General features: G+C 45.2%; 1 protein-coding gene across 11 annotated transcripts in view; it reads right to left on the bottom strand.

The window, feature by feature from the left end:
- Positions 1-25,767, bottom strand: part of UBR4 (ubiquitin protein ligase E3 component n-recognin 4) — a 124,533-nt gene that overhangs the window by 43,972 nt on the left and 54,794 nt on the right. For 2 of the 11 annotated variants that reach the window (XM_059691000.1, XM_059691006.1), the window contains 21 exons: positions 25,156-25,188; positions 23,957-24,020; positions 23,389-23,523; positions 22,262-22,436; positions 21,482-21,565; positions 21,252-21,392; positions 20,283-20,404; positions 19,532-19,643; positions 16,734-16,864; positions 16,451-16,628; positions 15,890-15,994; positions 14,245-14,400; positions 12,801-12,975; positions 8,656-8,752; positions 7,940-8,047; positions 7,373-7,489; positions 6,227-6,436; positions 4,205-4,354; positions 2,185-2,412; positions 1,317-1,395; positions 374-616 (listed from right to left, as the gene is read on the bottom strand). In XM_059691000.1, coding sequence (XP_059546983.1) covers positions 374-616; positions 1,317-1,395; positions 2,185-2,412; positions 4,205-4,354; positions 6,227-6,436; positions 7,373-7,489; positions 7,940-8,047; positions 8,656-8,752; positions 12,801-12,975; positions 14,245-14,400; positions 15,890-15,994; positions 16,451-16,628; positions 16,734-16,864; positions 19,532-19,643; positions 20,283-20,404; positions 21,252-21,392; positions 21,482-21,565; positions 22,262-22,436; positions 23,389-23,523; positions 23,957-24,020; positions 25,156-25,188 — 2,843 coding nt within the window. The remainder of the gene's footprint in view (positions 1-373; positions 617-1,316; positions 1,396-2,184; positions 2,413-4,204; positions 4,355-6,226; positions 6,437-7,372; positions 7,490-7,939; positions 8,048-8,655; positions 8,753-12,800; positions 12,976-14,244; positions 14,401-15,889; positions 15,995-16,450; positions 16,629-16,733; positions 16,865-19,531; positions 19,644-20,282; positions 20,405-21,251; positions 21,393-21,481; positions 21,566-22,261; positions 22,437-23,388; positions 23,524-23,956; positions 24,021-25,155; positions 25,189-25,767) is intronic. The other 9 variants (XM_059691003.1, XM_059691004.1, XM_059691001.1 and 6 more) reach the window with 9 other exon arrangements.

The following is a 25,767-nucleotide window of genomic DNA, read 5'->3' as shown; positions in this document are numbered from 1 at the left end:
GCAGAAAGGCACTTGCATTTCTGATGGTGAGAAGTCAGGTAAAACAGGTTACATTTATAGAGCATTCAACAGTTTACAGGGCACATTTCATTTCACACTGACAAACTTGCCACAGAACAATTATTATTTCACAGAAAAAGGAACTTGGCCTAGTAAAAATGTTGTCTACTTTGACCTTTCCTATCACAGTCACTTAGGATGAGAAGGCACACTGTTCAAGGTGTCACCTTCAATGTAACTGAAAATGAGACCAAAGCAGAGCCCAGAGGTCATTGGGTTTTAGGTCCCCTTTAAGTCAGGATGAAAGACACTTCAGAAGAGAATAAACCTTGTGCTCCAGGAGAGACTAGAATATATCACCCTGGTCTCTTACCCTCTTTCTCCTTTTCCTTTTCTTCTTTCTTGCTCTTCTTAGTGGAGGACTTGGACTGTGTCGTGGCTTGTCCAGAGCTGGAGGCCACAGGGGCCGAGGAGGAGGAACTAGAGGACGCTGTTGAGGCCGCCAGCGCGGCGAGCACTCTGCTGCCGCACAGAGCACAGGAGAGCAGCTGCAGCAGCACTGGACACACCCCCTCATCCACCAGGAAGCTGACTTGGAGGAGGAAGTACAGGACGGCTGCAGGCAGAGGAGAGGGGCTCAGCTCCAAGATGATGACAACTCAACTTACATGCAAGGACTAGAGCAACTTCTCCATATGGTCAGGACTGCCCTATTCCCACCAGCTCCTTCTCTAAGTTCTCTCTGCTGAGAGCTGCCAAGAAGAACTTACATCCTGAGGAAATACTGACAAGTATCGTAACACTATGTAGAGAATGGCTCCCAGCCCCACTTCTTTGAGTAAGATGATTCTGTAGACTCCATACACTCCTCTGTAGTTTTACTATCAGTCTAGAGGTCAGATACTCCTACTTGGTGCCCCTGCAGCACCCCAAATCTTATCTACTGACCCTTATCACTCTTTTAAGTTTTTACTTGTCTTCTTTGCTAGGCAAGAGTTCTGTCTACACTGTCATGCGCCACATAATGATTTGGTCAAGAATGGACTGCATATATGATGGTGATATACCACAGAGCCTAGGTGTGTAAAGGTTACACCATCTAGATTTGTATAAGCACATTCTATGATGTTCGCACAATGAACTGGCCTAATGAGACACTTCCCAGAATGCCCAATGTTAAGTGGCGCATGACTACCTATCTTGGTCATGGCTTTATGTCTCTAGCATCCAGTTTAGTCCTTGGCATATAGTAGCCTCAGTAATAGTTCCTGAAGGAATGAATGAATAATGCAATCAAAAGGAGCAGCACTGCTTACAGTCATCTTTGATGCAGAATTTCTGCCAGTTGATGGTTCGCTGTGCAGCAATCTCTGCACAGGCTTTCAGGTGCTCCATCTGAAATGGAAACCAATCATCAAAAATGAGTAACCCCGCCAAGCAGCCCACCCGGTACCACACCTGCTGCCTTGAGGGGTCATCATCTGGTTTGGATGCAAACAGAACATGGCCCTCTGTGCAAAGTTAATCTGGTGCGCTGATGAACCTGGGACCAAGGCACACGCACAAGGCTCTTGCCACGCCTCCTAAGTTCAACTCCCCACCACACAACGGCCCTTTGTTTCCAGGCACCCTTCAGACTGCTTAATAATGCAGCAGGAGAGATGTTTTTCCACGACTTGGAAAACCACACAAGTTTACTTTTTTCTTACTAAAAGCACAACAGTAAGGACATTAGATTAGGAGTCTTTAATACTGAAGTTGTTCCTTCTAGATGCTCCTATGCAAAATATTTAATTTACTCCCCAAAGTCCAAACAATTTATCATCAGGCAGTAAGACATCATTTCTTTAGCATTCAAGGACAAAAATCAGAAATGTACAAATTTCAGGTTGATCCTGTCCATGACATGAATAAATAACAGAGGTAAAAAATCCAAGTCACCCCTCCTCATAATAGATGAACCACAGCCAGGTAGGGAGGGAATGTAAGGGGAAAATCTCAGACCCCAGAGCCAACTACACATGGTGGGGTAGCACCCAGTCAGGTATTACAGATTTTCCCTGATCCAGCCCTGACCAGGATGTTCTCTAAATATCTAAAAGCCCTGTCTACAACTCCATCTGGGTTACTCAGCTGAGCTTTATCACATACCCTCCCCACCCATCCACTTCCACCTCCTCTTACCAGGCTGATGAGTGTGTCGTACTGCAAGGCGGAGCCTGAGCTGGCTGTCACCACACTTGCCCGGAGGAATATCCCCTGTTCCTCTAGCAGCTTCTTGATCCCACGCACGTGGGAGTCCAAGGTGTGCAAATCCCGGAGCTGGCGGTACTTGTCCTTTGATCCACAGATGAAGAGCAGAAGTTTGCGGACTTGCCGGCGCACAAATGGCGTTTGCTGGATCATCAGGTACTTGAGGGGGAAAAAACAACACAGTCAATGATTCTGGAACTATATATCTGTACCAGCCTCAGCTCCCTGGCTTTCCATGAGCTGTTATTGAAGAATGGTGATAGCCCTGGCGAGTTTGACCCAGTGGATAGAGTGTCGGCCCCTCGGACTCAGGTTTGATTCCAGTCAAGGGCACATTCCTCGGTTGCAGGTACATGCAATCAATGTGTCTCTCCCACATCGATGTTTCTGTCTGTCTCTCCCCTATCACTCTCTCTAAAAAATCAATGAAAGACTGTCCTCAGGTGAGGATTAACAAAAAAATAAAATATAGCAGTTCTTTTAAAAAAAGGTAAAAATAAAAACTGGTAAGGGCCCTGGCCCAATGGATAGAGTATCGACCCACGCACCGAAGGGTCTCGGGTTCAGTTCCCTATCAAGGGCATGTACCTGGGTTACTGGTTCTCCTGCCCCAGTCAATGTACATGTGCGAAGTAACTAATCAATGTTTCTCTCTTTCTCTTACCCTTCCATTCTCTCTAAAAATCAATGGGAAAAATATTCTCCAGTGAGAATTAATGAAACAAAATCAAAAAAACTGGTGAGAAACACAAACCAAACTATTTTCTTGTGGCCAAGCTAGCCTCTGGTGAACTTTAGAATTCCTTACAGGGGCCAGGAGACAGGCACAGAAAGAAAGAAGTCAAAGAGGGAAATACAGCAATATTACTGCTCCCCTTCTCAGAATACTTAGGAATCTATAGGGAAGCTGGCCTCCACTCTGGCCCATTGAGTGAAAATACAAGGTAAAAAAACATTCCGAATCTCTCAGGTGAAAGAGATGGGGAAAGAGGTGAGGTTGATCATATATACACCTTGAAATGGTCATTTGGAGATTGCTAACAGATTATTCATCCTAGAGTTAATCTCACAATTGCTGTGGTTAATAACTATGGTCTCTCAGCTGGCTCCAAACTCACCCCATAATACCCTGCTGCTCTGCGGTGTCCAGTCCAGAATTATGCTAACTGCATTGTTTCTTTGCAACTGGCTCCCTTAGGTTCTGCCAATAGGGAGCACTAGAGGGACACTGGAAAGCAGGAGGAGAAGAAGGGACTTGCTTCTTCCTGTTTGCCTGCTATCCTAGCAACAGCCCCTCACCCTGAAGGCCTCCGTTATTTCTTCAGTATTCAAGGGCAAACCAAATGTTAATCACCAGCTTCTCTCAGTACTTCCAGAATCAACCACAACACTCCGCCTCTCCTCAGAGCTCCTGCACCCTCCTGAGATCCACTGGGCCTCCCTCTTCACACACAAGGCTGCTGGTAGCTCTGCTTGCAGTTACTATCTCTGTGTATCTCAGCATTCCCTTTCAATCTTTTTGCTATTTCAATGGCCATTTGACCAGTTCCCTATATTAAAATCTCTGTTAATTTAACTAGTATACGTTCTGTTTTCCAGACAGAGTCCGAAGTATTAAACTTGCCCATTATCATTGTGTGGGGAAAGTTAAATGAACAGATCAGAAACTAAAGTGGATAGCTTGCTTTGATGCACATCTCCCAGTTTCACCATATACAGGATAAGGCACAAGTAGGTTTACAGTAGTGTGTATGGAAAATAACACAATAATGAATAAATAATAATACAAGAAAAACTGTTTTGCATGCAACTGTAAACGTGCCTTTGCCCCACCCTGTAGTCTACAGCACAGGGGTGAGACCTAGGGGAAACACTATGAGGGTTAGGGGTCCACAAAGGCAGTCACAGACAATGTGTCCTCTCCTCCATTGGCACCGCCCCCTTCACTTACCTCTGAGAGAAAGTAAAACCAGGAATGATCAAAGACAGGAGGTGGGATTCGAGAACTGGTGTCAGCGATCTTTTTTATTTGGTATGGAAGCCTCAGTACCATCTCTGTTAGAAGCTGAGTATAGGCCTCAAACACATCAGCAGCATGACCCTGGGAGAAGAACATTTGTGTAAGAACCTGTGATTGGCAATTTCCATGACCACACTTAAGAAAAAGGCTGGTTTACTGCTCACTAGGCATACCTTAAGCTAGAGCTGGTCAATGGCTCCTTTTGAAGCCAGAGCCATCACTGGCTGACAGTTTTGCTTACAAACCAAGCAAGGCCCCAGGCTCCTGGGCAATTTCATTACATGTAAAGGTTGCAGTGGAGATAGATCTCACTGCTCTTTTTTAAAAGTTCACTCTGGTTTTTAACACTGGATTGATTGTATTCTACTTACACAAAACCTAGAATTAGAAAATACTGAAAAAGCAGTAGCAGGAAAAGATTTGACTTTCTATATGAGATATATTTCATTTCCTAGAACTAAAACTTCCATAATAACAAGAAATATTCAAATAAGCCAAGGGGGCCAGGATCACTAAACTCAGGCGAAATCCTGGGTTCACATCACACGGACAGGCAGGGGTACAGGGAGATTTGAGGACAGTGGAAACAACAGCTATCCTGCAAGATGTGTGGTTCTCAGGAAGAGCCTGCATGTGTCTCCTATTCAATCACCAGTTATTTACCCGTTCTACGCCAAGCACTGGGAGTATAAAAGGGAGTAAGTATGATCTTTGCTGTGAGTTTGAAGGGGAGACTCCACATGCGTGACCAGGTAAACACTGTCTCAATCAGACTTGACAGCAGGGAAGTGTGTTTTAGGGAAGGTTTTCCCTAGGATCCAATGCTGGAACTGGGTCTTGAAGAAGAAATAGGAATTCGAGAAATGAGTGAACACAGGGATGCAGAGGAAGAATTTCTGAAGTGACAGCATGAACAAAGGCAACATGCCACATGGGAAAATGCACACTTCAGTAGGGCTGCATGCAGGGGTGCTGTAGGTACGAAAGCTAGGTAGTAAGATAGCTGGATCCTCAAAGAACTTTTTAGCCGAAAAGTAATAAAAAACCACCTAAGAGTTATTAAAAAGAGAAGGACATGATCAGATTCCTGTTTTATGCTTGTTATACTCCTATATATTCAAAGCAGTTCTGAGTACGCAGTAAGCAGCACAGCTAGCCCAACCCATTTGGCTCCACCACATGGACGCAGCGGAATAGAAATGGTAATAATGAACATTTATTGAGCATCGGTATGTGCGAGGCACTGCACTTTACAAACACCACCTCATTCAATGCTCACGACAGCCTATAAAGAAGACACTGTGTACCCTCCTTTTCCAGGTATACAAGGCTTACTAAGTAAGGTTAGACCAGGGGTGGGCAAACTTTTTGACTCGAGGGCCACAATGGGTTCTTAAACTGGACCGGAGGGCCGGAACAAAAGCATGGATGGAGTGTTTGTGTGGACTAATATAAATTCAAAGTAAACATCATTACATAAAAGGGTACGGTCTTTTTTTTTTTTTTAGTTTTATTCATTTCAAACGGGCCGTAGTTTGCCCACGGCTGGGTTAGACAGAACTTCTCCAAGCCTCTTGGCTAGTAAGTGAGAACAACTGTTACCAGGCTCACCTGATCAGAAGCCCATCTTCTAAACTAGCATGTTAAAAGACCTCTAATGACAGCATGTGACACACATGAGAACATAACCCACTACTGACAACACGACCTTGTACCATCTCATCTTTTTCTAAGGAGCTTAATGTGAAAGAGCCATGACTGTCTGATTTCATTCAATTCCTAAGGTTTACAAAGTGGCAGGACTCAGGATCCCAACAGAAGGGCATTTATTAAATTACACCAAGTGATGCAGGCTCCCTCCTGCAGCTCCTCGCCCCTGCTCCTTCACTCTCCTCACTGAGTGTGCTCTGGATGAGGCACAGGAGCGGCTTTTTGTCCAGGGAAAGCCCTCACCTTCACATACTGGCGAAGGAAGAAAGGGCTCATGTCTGGTGGGGAGGAAGTAGTATGTGGTTTCAGCAACTGGCTCGCAGCCACGGGCTCCTCATCATTCTGTTGGCTCTTCCAATACTCCAGCAGGGATTTGAGCACTTGCAGGCAGTAGTCCACAGCCCCAGAGCTCAGCAGGGCTGCCGCGGTGGCACTGGAGATGAGGGAGGATGACTGGGAGGGAGAAGGTAAGAATGGCTTATAAATGCAGCTGGGTGTTGGAGTGAGGAAACACACTCACAGTAGAGCTAGTTGTCATGGAAGTGAGGTAGTTGATCTCTTGAGTTAAAAGTTTCCCACTAGTTCAAAATTTCCCCAATTCCTTTGAATAACGGCATGGTAAGAGAAAAGAAACAAACACCAGTTCTCAACTCTAATCTCTCTACACACACACACACGCCAGAAGCCAAGAGGCAAGGACTAGATAACTTTTCCACCTGGAGGGCATGGTTTTCTCTTTTTCTTTGGGCAACTAGAAAAAAAGACCATTCCAAGGAGAGAAAACTTTCCATTATAGGCACTTTGGGCAACTCCACCCTCCCAATAGGGGCTCTTCTCATAGTACCAGCTTCCAAAGGAGATGGGGTAAGCAATCACATGAATAAAAAAGTAGGAGAAAAGCTACTGTAAATAAAACCATTAGGAGAGTCTTGCAAATCCCAGCAAACCCCACAGCTCATAAGCTCATTAAGATCGGATGCAGTTCAGCCTCCATTTCTACCTTCTCTGCTTTGTGTTAATCTCCTTTCCACCACACACACACTGCTTTCTCTCTGCTTTATTACCATACCTTATAGCAACATACAGTGGGGAATCCTCTTAGCCACTCCGCGCCTTGCAGAACAGTCCCCTGCCTTTTAATAATGAAACTTCCAAACCCTTTAACCCCTCCAATGGAGGGATTGTTGCAAAGAGCAGGACTTGGAAGGGATTCTGAAAAAGGTGGAAGCTCTGTTCTTGAAGAGGTGACAGCTTAGAATCTAACGCCTCTTAAGCAACAACAATGGCCTTATTCTGACTATCAGGACTATCACCTTGGCCCTCAGCCCTAGTACCAACCAGACAATCCTCTTACCTTTCCCCACACCCATCAGCTTGAAGTAAAAATACCTCGCATATGGAAGACTTGGATCCAGACTTGGTCCGGGACATGAAGACGCTCAGGAGTCTCATCACTACCAGATGGACTTCATTCAGGGCACTGCGCTCGTTCTTCTTGGAGATGTCCTGCACCAGAAACAGCCCAGAAGCTTAGGCTCACGTTTAAGCTTGAGGCGTCCTCTGAACAAGATTCCCTCAAGCCTATCAGTGCTAAATGCCTCAGATGGAATCGGAGACAAAGCAAGCTCGTGTATCCATGGACTACGCCTGAATTACCAAAAGCCTGATACACTTAGGAAGGCGTATGAAGACTGAAACAACTAATTCACTGTTTTCACCTTATAGAACCATAGGGGTAGGGACCTGGTCTTATTCCTTAACTATGCTCAGATCCAAGAGTATGCCTGGGCCAAAGTAGGCAGTGAAAACATTTTTGTGGCATCAACAGAACTAGAGGCCTCAATGGATGGTCACCCCCTGAAAATAGGGGAAATTCTCTAAGAGAAGAAAAAACAACTGAGAACTGATCTTAGCTGAGCCCCATTTTCTTTGGGCTCACTATGACTCAAATTTTACCTTCTTATCCATGCTCAGTTCCGCAATAAGCTGGGAGAGCAGGTTGTCCAGGGCCCCCTTGTCTTTTTCGTCTTCTCCATCCAGGTCTGCAGTGAGCATCAGAATGACCTAGAAGCCAGAGAGATAAAATGTGAAAGCCACTTCCCTAGAAAACAACTCGAACAAAAGGTGTTTCAGAAGAAATCCCAATCTTCCTGACTTCCCTGTCACTCATAATCTGTGAAAAGTTTCTAAATCCCAAGTTATCCAAAGTTTATGCGTCCAGAGTCAGAAGAGTCAAATGTTGGTATTTGGCATCACAGAAAACGTTCTGCATCAAGTTTGTAAAATTAAATGACTAACCTATATTATGTTCAACCAAATTGGGTTGAGAGAGGGCACTGTGCTACTAAGAATTAAAGAACAATTTTGCCCAAAAGGAAGGCAGCCAGTGGGAGAATAGCTATCACAAGACCACACTCTAATACACTGATATTAATGAAGAGTCACTGCAGACTAGGAATCTCTGGAGCAGACTTTTGCTCTTGGCTCTGTTAATAACTAGCTGGATGACTGTGGACATTTTGAAAAAATTATCTGACCCTTGGGCTTCTCATCTATAAAATGAAGGGCTATAAATTGAATTCCATTGTTTAATACCAATGCCTTGAGATGGCAGCATGCTTAGGATGGTCCACCTATAATGTGATAGACCCAGTGAACTGAGAGATGGATACCTGCATGTATGGAATGGCCCGGACACCTCCAACATTTCTTAACTGGGGCAAGGTTTGCAGTAGCCTCTCCAACAGCATCAGACGGACCATGTGCAGCCTAAAAGGCCAAGGAAAATATATGAAACCTGAGCTAATATACAACCACTTACTAGCTGAATATAGTTCTTTCCTCTTGTTCCCAAGGTAAACAGGGTACCTTCTGCTCAGGAACAATCCTAACATTAATAAATGCCTATTTATTAACCAGCAACATAGGACAAATCTCACTTTGTTAAAAGGGAGCAAAACTATTGCAAAATACCGTTAACGGTACTAAAAACCTACTACATGTAAGTTAAAATATTTGTCAAGCAATCAGGTCCTAGCCCAGTGATGGCGAACCTTTTAAGCTTGGCGTGTCAGCATTTTGAAAAACCCTAACTTAACTCTGGTGCCGTGTCACATATAGAAATTTTTTGATATTTGCAACCATAGTAAAACAAAGACTTATATTTTTGATATTTATTTTATATATTTAAATGCCATTTAACAAAGAAAAATCAACCAAAAAAATGAATTCGCGTGTTACCTCTGACACATGTGTCATAGGTTCGCCATCACTGTCCTAGCCATTCTCAGTATCAAAATTTAAACCTTTAATAGTAAGCACTATGTTTTCCCCCAGCCAACAAGATGGCGGTTAATTTGCATATGTAGGCACAATGCAGGGAGGCGAAAGGGAAAGCAGGAAGAAGCACCCTGCCACTGACAGTGATCGGAAACCCAGGGGGGAGCTAAGAGCTGGGGGGGAGGGCAAAGGCCTGCCCCCCAGCCATGATCGGAGAATCAGGCGCCTTTGCCGCCCTGGCCAGTGATAGCAGGAAGTAGGGGTGGAGCCAGCGATGGGAGCTGGGCACGGTCGAAGCTGGCAGTCCCAGGAGCTAGGGGCCCCTTGCCTGGGCCTAAAGCGGAGCCCACGATCGCGGGGCCGCTGCAGCTGTGGGTCCCCGCTGCCCGGGCCGAACGCCTCAGCCAGAGGCATCCTGCAGGGGCAGGGGCGGAGCCCGTGTGATCGCGGCGCCCCCCGCTGCCACTGCGGGTCCCCGCTGCCTGGGCCGGACGCCTAGGCCAGAGGCATCAGGCCTGGGCTGGGGGCAGAACCAGTGATGGGGGGAAATGAGGGTCCCCTGCCCAGGCCTGACACCTCTGTCAGAGGCGTCAGGGCTGGGCAAGGGGCCGATCCTGCGATTGGAGGGTGATGGGGGTCAACGCCTGAGGGTTCCCAGTATGTGAGAGGGGGCAGGCTGGGCTGAGGGACACTCCCCCCCTGCTCCACACCCAGTGCACGAATTTCATGCACTATATATTTTATTGATTTTTTACGGAGAGGGAGGGAGAAGTATAGAGAGTTAGAAACATTGATGAGAGAGAAACATCGATCAGCTGCCTCCTGCACACCCCCTACTGGGGATGTGCCCACAACCAAGGTACATGCCCTTGACTGAAATCGAACCCAGGACCCTTCAGTCCGCAGGCCGACGCTCTATCCACTGAGCTGAACCGGTCAGGGCATGACCCAACACTTTCGTTCTCATGCTTCCCCAAGTCCTTAGAAAGGCCAGTCCATCATTTTTCCTAGTGTGAAATTCCATTTCAACACCACCCTTCCCATACAGGACCCAGGAGTTTTCCCATATACTCATCTGGTCACTACCTTGCCTTCTTCATCTGCAAAGAAACAGCTAGATTTCCTTACTAAGTGTGTGCTCCTGGACCTCTGATGAATACACAGATTCAAAAGGACCAATTGAAAATCAATTAATTAGGGTTTTGTTGACAAGTTGGTTGGCAGCCTCGCTTGACACACTATCTTACATAAATTTAAAAGTTCATTTTGCTGAATGAATTAATGGGTTTGCTCTCACAGTAAATCGTTGTTCATTTTTCTTACAAATCGTTGTTTGTAATAAACCATATGCCTATATATTTTTTTAAGTGTGGTTTCCTTATATTACATATCCTAGTAGGCAGTTATCCAGAATATTTTCAAAATAATAAAAGTCTGAATGGAAGTACAGTGTCTTATTTGAATAATGATTATCATTCTAAAAAGAACTCAAAGGAATGAGCTAAATGTCCTTTAGAATTCTATAGCACATAAAAGCACATACCTGCCTGCATTCATGAGTAATTAGGCAAGCTATGGGGGACTACAAGAACTGATCAGGAGTGGAAGAGGTTCAAGTGAAGAAAGCAGAGATATCAGCAGCAATTCAGCACTTTTAGGATAAAACATAAGCTTTGAGATGGATTAAAATCTTCATATTTGGAGAATATGCATCTGAGTGAATACACACACGAAGGAAAAAGTCAACAAAATGAGCAGGTCTGGACCTGGACCAAGATCATGCCAGATCATTGGCTTTTCAAACACTTATTATTCTTAAAACTTCACCAAAAAAGTAAACACTAACAAAAATTACAATTTCCTTATGACTTAAAAGTAAAAACAATTCAGTTATTATATTATTTAAAACAATAAGCCACCTTAATTGTTTAATTAACTTATGCCTTGGGGGGGGGGAGTTAACTTAAAACCACTTTAGAGATCTCCATGTCCAATATGGCTAGGTTACCTTAATTGACCATCCTGCTAAAAACAACTAAAAATCCTAAAAAGACCTAACATCATTTTAGAAGCAATGATGAATTTCAAAACATTTCAAAGGATTGAAATCACATAGTATGTTCTGCAACCATAATAAATTAAACTATAAATCAGTAACAGAAAAATAATTAGAAAATCCCCAAATGTTTGGAAATACCTGGGCCCAGAGAGTAAATTACAACAGAATTTAGAAAACATTTACCTGAACATCAATGAAAACAGAACATAGCAAAATATGTGGGCTCCAGCGAAAACAATGTTTAAAGGGAATTTTAGAGAGAAATATATAGCTTCAAATATGTATTTAAAACAAAGATTTTAAATCAATGACTTAAGCTTCCATCTTATGAAGCTAGAAAAAAAGAACAGAAAATTATACCTCCAAAAATAAGGTATTAAAAAAAGGAAGCAGAGAAAGAAAATGATAAAGACTGAAAATAAAATAGAAAGCAGACTTACAATGGGGGGGGGGGGGGCGACAAAAGTTGGTTCTTTATAAATAAAATTGCAACCCCTAGCAAGACCACATTATCTGAACTCATGGAATTAACCTAGAAATCACATTAAGAGAAAATAAAAAGATTAAGTAGAAAGCCCCTTTATGTTAAGTTAAAAAATGAATTCCATCAAGATATCAGCAGTTAAACTGAGCCAGTCACCTCCATGAGAGTTGTTGCAAGGGTCTGAGTGGAATGGGAAGGACAATAAAGGAGACACTCGGACGCCCTCTGCAATGTCTCTGATGACTGACAGCTTCAGTGACCTGTTTTTCTGATAAAAATCACTCGGTTCTAAGTATTGATTCTTTATTTCTACACTAATGTGATAACTGTGGGCCTCAACAAATTTAAAAACTACTATATCACAAGTGAATTCTTAGGTTTTTCTTCCTATTTCTCTAGTCACCTCTTGGTTAAGAACACATTCACTCCACCAATCCAGTACAAACACCACCAGAATGTCTTGAGGGAAGCCGATTAGAATTTTTAGATTAATTTCAATTTGCCAAGAGCTCAACCACTGGTATTTTTTAGACATAAACATGCATTGGCTTTGTCTTACTTCTCCATTACATTATAAACATGCTGAGCAAGCAGCTATTTCTAGTGTATATTTAATAACTATCACTGTTGAGCCTATAACAATGCCATTTATAAAGAGAATGCTACAAAATTAGTTTCATCTTGTTGATGAAACAAGAAAGATTTGCGTGAGGAAGATATATTCCTCAGCTATTTAGGAATATAGGGAAGCCTTAAGGGAAAAACTAATTTCTATGCTCTCTGCATTTGATTTGATAGAATTCCAATTAGGACAACAAAGACAGATCTAGAACACTTGCAAAGATTTTAAATTGCTTCATGAGTTTATTATCTGTATATTTCCAAAGAAATATACTGCTATCGCCCACTCCACTTCCTGCAATGGATCCATCATCCTATTCCTAAAACATTTTCCCATAGGAAAGCCTCTTGACTGAGAATGACCAGGTCCTGACCTGTTGCTGGTGTGGACATCTCCTTCTCCTTCCCCTTCTCCTTCTCCCTCGGAGCCATCTCCTTCCTGATGTCCAGTGGTGGTACTGATGGCGCCAGTGCTTGAGCTGACACTTCCTGGTCCAGCTGGATGCCCCTCTGCTGTGGCATCACCATAAGCACTGCTCCGGCCAGATACTGGAGGGAAATTATTTAAAAGCACAAATCAACTCCCAAAGCATGATGGAATCCAATGCATTCTCAAGTCAGCAATAGTTAGAAGATAACTGGTAGCTTTGGAAAATTTTTCTTCTATGTGAAACTATATAAGGATGAAATTCACAATTTTGACCCCAGGGCACTATGCTAAATGACTCCCAAGACAGTCACTCATTCTTTTAAAGAATACAATATCTACCTACAAGAATTATCTTAATCTCAGCTACTGATAAATTTCCACTTCACATTCCAGAGAATATATACTGATTTGGGAATCTGGACATTCTCAGCTACTCTTCTCCTCCACAAAAAGAATTTTCAGCCCTAACTGGTTTGGCTCAGTGGATAGAGCGTCGGCCTGCGGACTGAAGTGTCCCAGGTTCGATTCCGGTCAAGGGCATGTACCTTGGTTGCAGGCACATCCCCAGTGGAGGTGTGCAGGAGGCAGCTGATTGATATTTCTCTCTCATTGATGTCTTTAACTCTCTATCCCTCTCCCTTCTTCTCTGTAAAAAAAAATCAATAAAATATATTTTTAAAAAATTTTTTTCACATCCACAGACTGATTTATAAGATCAAACCAAAATGGCTTTCTCATGCTTCCTCATCCTAGAGTTCCATCCTATCAGCTAGAATTATGTGATGATGACCTATTATATTAACACATCAGATCATTAACAATGCTACCCAAAATATCTTCCCCAGAAAGAGCAAAACCCAGAACAATGGACTTCAAGGTCATACCAAAATTGTTTTAGATTAATCATGATTTGCACCCAACTTTTGTGGCTCGGTGGTTGAGCGACAACCCATAAACCAGGAGGTCACAGTTCAATTCCAGGTCGGGGCATATGCCTGGGTTGTGGGCTCAATCCCCAGTAGGGGGTGTGCAGGAGGTAGCCCATCAGTGATTCTCTCATTGTTGATGTTTCTATCCCTCTCTCCCTCTCTCTTCCTCTCTCTGAAATCAATAAAAACATTTTTTTTTAAATCATGATTTGGGATTAGGTGTACCATTGCTTTCTTCCACTAACAGATAATTAAAAGCTGCCTATAAAATATTTCAATATTAACCTCACTGAGCTTAAGCTATTATCACTGAACACGTGAAACTCCAGGGGTGAGGTCAAATAAATTCCATGAGATCCCAAAGCTTCCCTCTGCTGAAACCAATCCCAGGACCCAGGGAGGGATTCCCATTTTGTCCCCACCCTCTGCCCAAGTAGATCAGGACCCCAGCCACATTACCACTGTGCTCGCCAGCCACCGAGTCCACTGCACTTCCCCCGCTCTCCGAGCCCACACTACCACCATGGTCAGCAGGAGAGGTCCGAAGGGTGGAACCATCAGTCGCTGCTGTGCTGCCCTCGTCATCTGAGGCTGGAGCTGAGAGAGTAACAAGAGCTGTTACAGGTAAAAACCCCTCCTTGGAGCAAAAGCATCAAACCACATAGTGCAGAAAACACAATGCAGTTTATCTGTCCTGTCGCCGAAGAGAAAAGGGAAAGGTTTGCTTTGCTGGTTAGTAACTAACAGGAACAAACACTGCACACGGTGCATTGCGAACAGTACTGAGACAGAAGTGGAAACCCAGTTCACTGGGCATTTCCTTTGATGCTGCATCAAAGTGCAAACAGAACAGTACAGAGATTCAGTGAGAATCTGTGACATGAACACTCAGTTTTCTAGCTACAATGCTTCAGTCACCACTGTGTAGGTGTTACTGACTCCTCCTGAGATCGGAAGCACAGAACTCTGAATTTTAATGAGATTTGTTTTGTAATCAGTGCTCATAAGAGGAAATCACTATGTGAGCTCTGGAATCAGCCCTGCTTGTTTTTCTTTCTAATCAGGTGGTCCAGGGGGAGCTCACTGGGAAATTTCACACCTCCTAATCCTCCTCATCAGGTGCTAAAATGAAGCAAGGAAATTCCCCAGAGACAGCCACAGCATCCAGGATCAGGGCTGAGCTGAGACAGGAGGAAAATGCTGGATGAGGTACATGGAGAAGGGAAGCCAAGACAGCCACAGAGCACAGTAGGAATGTGGTACAGCACGACAGCAACCTCCAAGCCTGAAATGACAGCAACTAAAAGGACCAAGGAAAGCAACAAGCCATGGCAGCAGGTGAAGAGGAGCAGCCAGTTTATCTCTTTCTTACCTACCCAGGGTAAAACCTCCAAAAAGAAAATAAAAAACAAACAAACCAATATAGGAAAGCATCAGTCTGAAAAACTCCAAGTCAACCCATAAATTAATCAGGGGTTGCTTTTCCAGCAGCTGTTCAGATGTCCTACCCGCTTCTATTTTGGTCCAACTCTCTACTAAGGAATTTTTCTTTTCTTACACATGAGAAGAGTTTGAAAGTGAAGACAAAATTAGGTCTGAAGATTTCCTATGCATTTGAATTGTGCACAAAATCCCTACCTCCCAAGCACGCACATCCCTGATAGCTAGCTACTTTAACCTGCAGCTAACTCAGCTTCTTGCAGCTTCACTTTTATTTCCAAATGAAGAGAAAAAGTTAAACGGTATAATCTCTATTTCTTGTCTTTCTTTTAATGTTGTCTAAAATGTCAGAACGCTGATGAAGAACCCTGAAAGCTGTCGGTTAAACCCTAAAGCTGATCAACCTGCAAGCTGGTCTCCTGGTCTTTCCCCGGGGAGTGAGCTGAATGAAGCCAGGCAGCATGCAAAGCCGGAAGCGCAGCCATGAGCGCCCTTGCAGAGCTGCATCGGTATGCCTTCCCCACTCCTACTTCCAAAGCCAAGGCAGAAGCGGGAAGTCCAGAATGGCCTGTCAAAGCAGCTGCCCCTTACACTCTCACAGCATTGGAAACGAGGCCTGAGGGTCCTGGGGCCCTGAGCCGTGCTCCTTGCTGTGGACAGTTACCTGATGCTGTGGTGTCAGAGAGGGTTCCTGCGTCCAGAGAGGAAGAGCTGGGTGCCTGGCCGGACAGCCCCAGGCTCTGCAGGCCCAGGGCACTGCTGCTGCTGCCTGGGAAACAAGTGGAGAGTGAGCACAACATCCCCCCCAGACCCCAACCACAACGCTCCTTTGGCCACCTGCTGCCCTCGGGAGTCTAAACTCTCCAGCGTTAGACGCCTCTGGCCTAGAGGAAGTTAATCAAGAGCTATAGCTACCCAACCACCACGTTTCGTTACAGAGATGGTGGAAGACTTTCTTTAGCTCAGGTAGGGAGGGCACAGGCTGGAGGAATCTAACAGATTTGGGAGGGACAATCCAACTAACAGAAACTATGAGATTGGCTCCCAGACTGAAAATGTTAACATAATCCCTCTCACTCTCCACCTGTATCTCCAAACAGCTCTCACCCAGATCAACCTCTCCCCAAATCTGGGGACAAACTAAGTCAGTTGCACATCAGTAACTGCCAAGCCCTCTTTCCTGTGCAAGGCAATTAGGCTGCTGTGCTCCTGGCATTGCCTCTACCTTGTTGGTCCTGCTGCAGGCTCAGGGCAATGGCCAGCTCAACCATGGTCTCATCATCTGCATCAGGCGGGATGTCCAGCATGGGCGGGAAGCCCTCTGCGCCTGCCAGCAGGGCCTCCAGGGGAGAGGGGTTGCCATTGTTGACATTTTCAGCTGTCTCCAACACCATGGACTCAGACTGCAAAGAGAAAGCTATGTCAGTGTCCCACGGTAAATGGCAGCTTTTGGAAGTCCACTGAATAAGAGAGTTAGAGGCCCCCTTCCCCTCTCCGGCCCGACTCACCACCATTTCAAAATCTCCATGGTCCACCTCACTCTGTTCCTGGCTTTCCTGACGAATATGACCACCATTTGGGATCCCTGATGACTGCATTTTCTCATCTGCATCATCATCGTCATCATCATCCTTGTCTCCTGAGTCGAAGAAATCCCAGTCACCTGAAGGTACTCCACCCTCAGCATGTGGCATGAGGAGTCACAGAGCAAACAAAAACCCAGACAAGCTACCAGCTGGCACCTGTGCCTTAGAGGTAAACTCCAGCCTGTTCTAATGTTTCCTGGACCTGGCAGGGTCTGGGAAGATGGGACTGGCAGTGACAGCTTGCCCCACCTTAGGAAAAGGCTTTTTCCAGCTGATGAAGGGGGAGCGGGGATTTCCATAAAGCAGAGAAATCTAAGACCAGCTCCCACCAATTCTCAGGAGGCCTTGGGCAAGACAGAGAAAGTAAATGATATAATAATGTCTGTTATCTGTCATGGCAGCTTAGAGTGTTATTTTATTATTTTTTTCCAAAACAACTGGGTCGGTGAGATTTTCACCCTACACAATCATTATGAGAACGAGGATTGGAAAAATGTGAAATCATCAAATGGAGGCTGAGGACACCACTACAGGTCCTGCCCAGCCAGCTCCTGTTGGAGGGGAGAGGCCTTCTAATAAGTTAGACCCCTTGCCTCCCACTCGATGGCTGGGAAAGCATGTGAATGTGGCCTTAATTGGAAACGTACACTCTCTGCACTTTAGCTTCTCACCAAAGATGCACAAACTGTTGCCTAGCTCATCCAAAGTTTAGATAACACACATGATAGTCAAGGAGGGTGGAGGGTCACCAAGTCACAAGCATTCCTCCAGACCGGCACTGGACCACCGAGCAGCCACCAGCCACTGAACATTTAGAATGTCACTGGTCCGAAAGGGGATGTGACATTAGTACTTACTACACACTAGATGAAGACTGCACAAAAAACACTTTTTAAGGACGCAAAATATTTCACTAATAATTTATATTGACTACATGTTGAAATATTTTTATATATTAGACTAATGAGTAAATTAATTTCAACGTACTTCTTTTCACTCTTTATAATTCGGCACACAGAAATTTACAATTATGTATGTGCCTTTCATTGGTAATTTACTTCTGGGGGAAACAAGTAACCAGCGTGTTACATAATATGATGTTAATGTTAAGATACTCTGAGAAATGCTTTGCTAAAATGTTAAACGCCATGCCCTCGACTGTCCCAGTGTATCATGAGGGAACTCTCTGGTGAAATCTGCTGTCAAACACTGCAGGCAAGACGAGAGGATACTACCCCCGGGCAACAAAATGGATCCTTACTTAATGTACAGTTTTTATGCCAGGAAGTCTCCTTTTCCTGAAAAATAGCGGGGGGTTTTCTTTAGTCACTGTGATTTTATAACTCTTCTTTTGTTATTTTTGCTGTGGCTTGTGGGAAGCTTTCAGCCAAATATAAGATCTTCACTTAACAACCATACAGGACTCATGCTGTCGGGTATTTTTGTATCCTTGGCTTGACTTTACTATTGTATCTTTATTTTCCCACTAGGGGCCCGGTGCACGAAATTCGTGCACTGGGTGTGTGTGGGGAGGGGAGTGTCCCTCAGCCCAGCCTGCCCCCTCTCACATACTGGGAGCCCTCAGGCGTTGACCCCCATCACCCTCCAATCGCAGGATCGGCCCCTTGCCCAGGCCTGACGCCTCGGCCAGAGGCGTAGACCCCCATCACCCTCCGATCGCCTGATCGGCCCCTTGCCCAGGCCTGACGCCTCCGACAGAGGCATAGACCCCCATCACCCTCCAATCACCTGATCAGCCCCTTGCCCAGGCCTGACGCCTCCGCCAGAGGTGTCAGGCTTGGACAGGGGACCCCCATCTCCCCCTGATCACTGGCTCTGGCCCCCGCCCAGGCCTGAGGCCTCTGGCCCAGGAATCATGCCTGGGCAGGGGACCCCCATCTCCCTCTGATTGCTTGCTCCACCCCCTGCCCAAGCCTGACGCCTCTGACCCAGGCTTCAGGCCTGGGCAAGGGGACCATCATATCCCCCCAATCCCCGGCTCCACCCCCGACCCAGGCCTGATGCCTCGGCCAGAGGAGTTGACCCTCATCACCCTCCGACCACCAATCACCGGATCGGCTCCACTTTAGGCCCAGGCAAGGGACCCCTAGCTCCCGGGACTGCCAGCTTCGACCGTGTCCAGCTCCCATCGCTGGCTTCACCCCTACTTCCTGCTATCACTGGCCAGGGCGGCAAAGGCGCCTAATTCTCCGATCATGGCTGGGGGGCAGGGCAAAGGTGGCCCCAGGGTCGCCTTTGCCCTGCCCCCCAGCTCTTAGCTCCCCCCTGGGTTTCCGATCAGTCAGTGGCAGGGGGCTTCTTCCTGCTTTCCCTTTCGCCTCCCTGCATTGTGCCTACATATGCAAATTAACCGCCATCTTGTTGGCAGTTAACCGCCAATCTTAGTTGGCAGTTAACTGCCAATCATAGTTGGCAGTTAATTTGCATATAGCCCTGATTAGCCAATGAAAAGGGTAGCTCGTACGCCAATTACCATTTTTCTCTTTTATTAGTATAGAAGATGGCTTTGATTTTCTTTATTTTTATTCTACTTGTTATATGCACTATTATATGTCATCTTAAATTCTTTATGGAGTGAGGTAGGGTAACAATAAAAGACACATAAACAAAAGTCTCCAGGACCTTGGTCAACATGGGCAGCACGTCCTCCCTCCCCCCTCCCCTCCACCCTGCAAGCCTAAGCCCAGGCCTCGCGTTACCCATTGGAGTGTTGCTTCGAGGGGAGGAGGGCAGCGTCACATGTCTCCGCTTGTTCCTGGGCCTTAGGACTCGAATCAGAGCTTGTTTACAAGAGAAGCTCACGGCAGGGTCCTGAGGTTGAAAGGAAACTGTCATGCTTAGGTTTTAAATCACTCACGAGACTGCCTACAAAACACTTTCCTCTCGTGGTCAATCCCTTACACGCGTGTGGAAGACCTACCCACTCAGTGGTAACCCTTCTGAGCAAGTTCAGCAGCTAACCCATTTCCTGACCTGGCTGTGTCAGACCCATTCACTACATTCCTGTATCCGTGCTGGTAACGGACTGGCAGGTCGTTTGCTCCTGAAGTCACTCTGGCTCTCCACAAATGGGTTTTGGCTTTTCACCAGATGATCAGGCTCATCTTAGCTCTGTGCTCAAATCAGTACTTCAAACACTTAGCTTCTGTGACAGTCACTGGAGATAGAGCTTGATGATGGTCTCTCATGTACTCATTTTAATACTTAACACTAACCAAGCAGCAATAACCAGGATATTTCTGGGGATCCAACACTGAACAAGACAAAGTCCATCACCTCTTCAACCATTTTTTCCATGGAATGAGTAAACTCTTAAAGCTTTTATTGATATTCAGAGCTCCATTTCCCATTACCTCCTTTAAGCCTGTTTTTATTTCATTAACTAACAAACATACAAAAAGTGATTTTTCCAGACATCCCCAGACTATGTGGGGTTTTAGTGATACGTACAGGACATAGTAGCATCTGCATGTAGATCTTGGATGCTGTATTAATACAGTCCAGCTCACACGTACAGTAGCCATGGATAATGTCTACCAGAGCATTGACGGTAGCTTCAATGTGAGTTAGGCCTAAAGGGGATAAAAATATAACGAAAAAATTTCTAACTACCTGAAAGTCTAAGGCAAAGGAGAAATTCTTATCCCCACATAAAGGTCAAGATAACAACAAAATAATTAGCACAAAAAAAGCAAAATACACACACAGAAATGTAGGCTGTCAGCATTATTTGATTTTATTAATACTCTCCTAATCTCTCAAACTGTCCTCAAAAACCTCACCAGATATCTTGCATCACAGACATAAGTAATTGTCTACACTTTTGGATATCAAAATAGGGCAGAGAAGTGTGAAAAGATGAGCAGATTCTAAATGTTCCCCACTAACCCCAGATCTTAGGTGATAAACATGACATTGACATGCCTTCTAGGCTTATTGCCCAAGAAAACTCCAAACATAAACGAACATTAGGGGTTGTTCTACTTTTCTAGATTGCTAGTCAGATCCTGACTATCCACCTACACCCAATATAGTATGAGAAGTTAGATACCAAAGGCAACGACAGCTTGGAAATAACATAATTCTCAAGGTTGATACTTAACTTTTACCCTCTGAACTGGCTTTGAATCAAGCTCTCAAAGATTTTTTTAAAAAATTATAAACATGACTAAGGACACACACACCCCTCCATGTGAAAAATTGACCCCGACATGAAGAGATAAAAGAAAACTCCACTTCCTTCCCCCTCCACTGAACTTCCGTTTTAGGAACAGTGTAATGATCTCACAGACTTCTACTTCCTAACCATTAGTTCTGAATAAACGGATGACTAAAGGCTGGAGGTTCATTCTGTTCAAAGACAAACTTACATGAGGCTTTACTCTCTATCAACACTCAAGTTTCCCTTTCAAATGATACCTGGCAGGCAGGCGGGTGCCAAGAAGGCATTCTTGGGTTTGGATGCGTGGAGCTTCCAGAAGTGGTTCACCAGCTGGGTGATGAAACTGCAGCAATCTCCTTCCAGCTGCTTCTGCGGCTCTCTCCCCTCCTCCACTCCTTCTGAGCCGGAGAAAGAAAATTATTAACGACTGTAAATCGGAGATGGAATTTAATTTGTTTTAAGGTTAACTCAGGTCAAGGAAGCTTGCCTGGGGAGGGAGTTTCAAGTGGGGCCCCAATCAATATGCCAACTATCCCTAGATTCCAGCAGGCACATCTAGGAAAAAAACAGTCTGGGAAAGGAATATCACAGAAACACTGTATGTTAGAATTAAGAAGAAGGGGAGCATTCAAGATCTTTACAGCAGATTCAGAGACCTCAGGTCCAACTGTAAAACTTATCAAAACTGGAGGACCGTCTGAGATTTTCTAGAATGATTCCTAGACTATAATATTTGAAGAAGGAACAATATGATGACAGCATATGGGTGCATGAAAATAACAGAGAATTGTAAAGGCATCAATAAACTATATTTGATAAAGACAAAACAAGTTTGGTATCCAGACAAAATGAGAAAGGAGGAAATAGAATTGATCACTAAGGAAGTCCATTACACATATTAATAAAATACTGGCAAAAGAACAGCATAAACGTAAAAGATATGACCCTATTACTTTAAAGCAACCAGGCCTAAGCTTAACTTTACCCTCAAGATCATAAGAGGTAGTGACAGATTATATCAATGCCCAGAGCAGTGAATAAACCCAAGGATAATACAAGAAGCAAGCACTGGAAAGAGTACTATTTACTTAAAAATGGTACAATCTTAATGTCACAAACCCTCCATAAAGTATAAAGACAAGAGAGCAAAATCCCTGGTTCGGAGCATGAAGTCAGTCAGAGGCCAGTGAGAACAATACAAGGGTGAAAGGGTGTAGAAGGTGTATGAAGCAGATTTCAGGACCACGTCCATCCAGGCTAAGTTCACCTGTTTCCATCTGGGGCAGCTTTGACTCCGTAAAATGGACAAGGTTGTTAGGGCGCATGATGGCAATGGAGCGAGCTGTGATCACCAGCCTCTGGAAGACCTCAGGGTCCAAGTCCTTGCCTTCTTTGCTGGATGTGTTGAGACACTGCACGGCTTTGCTCAGCAAGGCCTGATCCTATAATGGAAGGATCACAGAGGATAAACCACAAGCAAGGGCTAGTACTATGGCAAAGAGCAGAGGAGAGCTGGCAGATGGTCAGGATGGCTACCTCCTCTCAAGAGAACAGGTTAATTACCACCAGTTAACAGTAAAAAAATCTTCAAAGTTAAACTTTTTAATACATAAAATATTAAAGGTACTAAAAAAGGAAATCAAAAGTCACAAAATCGTTACCAAAGTATGATGAGGAAGAAGATTAGAAACCACCCAATTCTCCAGAACTGCAACATCCCAGATCTCTTTCCCACAGTAAAAGGTCATTCTTTTGCAAGTTCATACCATCCAAAGGTTGTTTCCAAAACTGCCTTCGCTTGAGTGGTGCAGCAGGATAAACTCACATTTCTCAGTTCTCTGGGTTGGAGGCATAAAAACTAACCAAGGCATCTGGGCTGCTGGCTTTTCCATCTGTGGAAACTGGCCCAACTTACTGCCTTCGGCCCCACTTACTTTTACAGGTGAGACCCTCTCTCCCCAGGTTCCCCCCCAGTCTCTCTCCAACAACCATTCAACAATTTCCTCACAAGCAAGTACACTGACAGGCTGGTACCACAACTGGCGGAGGAAACACCAACAGCCCTCATCTCCCAAATGAGTCCCCCTCTTCACTCTCTTCCAGCCAGAGACTCACATCAAATGTCCCTCTTTCTTAACTCTTGCTGATCCTATTAGAGTGACAGAAAAAACAAATGCAAACCAGTAGCCCACTGCCGGCTTGTCCTGTTTCCAGGAATATCCATTAATTTCTCTGGAGACATGTTCAGACTGTGTGGGTCTAATCTCAATGCTATCCCTCCCCACCGTACTTCACTCTACCCTTACTTTACATACGAAAGCCAACATACTTGATTCCCTGTCAGTAGCCCCAACTTCCACCTCCACGGAAGGCATCCCAAGAGGGAACGATTACCTTGTGGCTGTGATAGGCCGAGCGGCTGGTGTGCAGGCTGGCCAGGAGGCTCTTGGACTGCTGCTGGACACTGGCAGGTGCTGGCAGGGACAGCAGCAACGTGGCCAGCTCCTGAGCTGCGTTCTTGTTTCTCTCCTGATGCGAAAGACAGGAGGGGTACCACTAAGCCTACCGCGTCCATGTGGAATGCACTGTCTACACCCTGCCCTCCTCTTTCCTCCCCTCCAGACCCCCAGGGCAAGGTGAGCTCCATGGACCGCAAAAAGCCAAACAAGGAATTTCAGAAATTATAATCCTCTCACAATACAGGTGTAGAAATAGAGTCCAAGGCTCATAACTCCAGAAGTGTTCTTTTATCAGCACTCACCCTGTTCTATGAAACACTGTTACAAAGGGTCCCCCAAAAGTAGGACAGAAGGCCTTAAGTGGAAGACTTCTCTAGCACTTCTCAGCAAATCAAGATTAAGCTATAAATGTCCCTTAGCTGGGAGGCCCCAGGGCTTCTGACAATTCCACTGACTTCCTGCCCCTCCAGAAGGCTCCCATGAACTTTGAAAAAGTAACTTGCCTTTTCGATGATTGGGCCAACAGCAAAGCAGCTTTCCAGAGCTTCTAAAGAACTCACAACCAGCCTAGGGAGACAGAAAAGCTGGCTTGAGTACAACAACCCTTCTCTCGGCCCTGTGCTTTAGCCTGCGCAAACTCTAGTCATGAGGACCTTGGGGACAGCTAATGAATGCCAAATACAAAATCAAAGCATAAGACCTGCCACAGGCACCAACCATGCATATCCTTCCCTCGTGTTACAGGCCAGAAGAAACCTGGCTCCTGCTTGGAGATCAACCTGAGGCCATGTTCATAATCCGTAACTCAAAGACAGGGCTTTTCTTCCTTAAAGAGGATAAATGTGCTTCCTTCTGCTGCCTGTGGCAGGGATCACTGAGATGGGCTTAACAGTCTGATGCAATGGGACCTGAAGCTCAGATGCCCACAGTTCACAGGCAGAGGGATACATACACAAGGGGAAAGGTTAAAGCCATGTTCTTATACGGGGAAGGTTAGTTTATATTTTACTTACACCTCCTAGAAAATGCACAAAGGCACTTCCTATGCGTCCCTAAGTATGGGGAAGAGAGCAAACTGTATTTCAGGAGCATGCCAATTGCCAACATTTAAAGGATACTACAAAGCACCTTTAGAAACCTGAGCAATTTTCTTGTAGGAAATAACAGGAAACCCAACCGTAACATGCTGCCCAGGGCCGACTCCTGTGAGTTTAACGTGGCATAGTAAAAAGACCAATACTCGGAGGACCGATGCTCTGGAGAGAGGGAAGGACTGAGAAGGCAGTTGGAAAGAAAGGTCAAGGGGTAGAGGAAGACAAAGAGCCAGGGAAGAGAGACCAGGGGCATAAAACACAGTTGGACGGAATAGCTCTCCAGTGGCTTTTCAGGTGGTAGGGCTTCTTGATTGCCCCACTGCCCTGGCCGCCCTTCTCATCTACTGTAGAGAGGGCGCAGGGAGGAATGGGGTAAGGAAAAGAGAAAGCCAACAAAGTCTGAAGCAGCCAACACCAAGTGCGCACGTTCAACCCTCCGCATTCTCCACTTTGAGGCAGACAGCTCTGCAGCCATGCAACGACCAGAACAGAGAGGAGCAGGAGGACTCTTCCACAGAAGCAGATTCAACGCAAAGCCACACCATCGGGTTACACTGCTCTCTGACACACACTCACTCGTGCAGAGAAAAGAAAGAGGGCATACTAACCGGTCCAGCTTGGTTAGGGACTCAGTTTCAGAACTTGGGGAAGAAGCAAAGAAAAAAAAAGGAAAAAAATGTGAAGCTCAGAGAAACCTGGAAACACATCCTAAGCAAACAATATAAGAATAGGGTAGGGGAAGAGAAAAACAGAGAGAAGGGAGAGGGGGAGGCTGCTGGTGGGAGGCAGTGATTCAAGCCAGGCTATTCTTATGACTTACAATGTAAGAATCTCAACATCTTACATCATGAGTTACTTCATCTGCCATGGCAAACCAGTAGCTACCTAGCGCAAAGAAGCCAAGCGCAGTACTTAAGGAGGCCTCTGGAGGGAGCCCAGGAGGCTCTGAACTCTGCCACAGACGCAGCAGCCAGCCTCTTACAGCAGTTATCACCACATAAGTTGCTGCTGCAGAGAAAGATGAGAAAATGATGAAATCGGAACGAAAGGGAAGATTTTCCCCCATAATTTCCGCAAGACTGGATCCTAATCTACACTCGTATAAGCATCTTAGTCAGCAGCCTCTGGCTATACCAAAGGATGCCTGAGCATTAAGAGAAGGCACAGATGGCTCTCAGCACACTTTCAGGCTTTGTCTGCACACTAAGAAGACAGTGAGT

Source organism: Myotis daubentonii, chromosome 3 (assembly GCF_963259705.1).
Source record: "Myotis daubentonii chromosome 3, mMyoDau2.1, whole genome shotgun sequence".
NCBI lineage: Eukaryota > Metazoa > Chordata > Mammalia > Chiroptera > Vespertilionidae > Myotis > Myotis daubentonii.
Note: the sequence above shows the minus strand (reverse complement) of the source record. Positions and strands in the feature narration are given on the sequence as shown.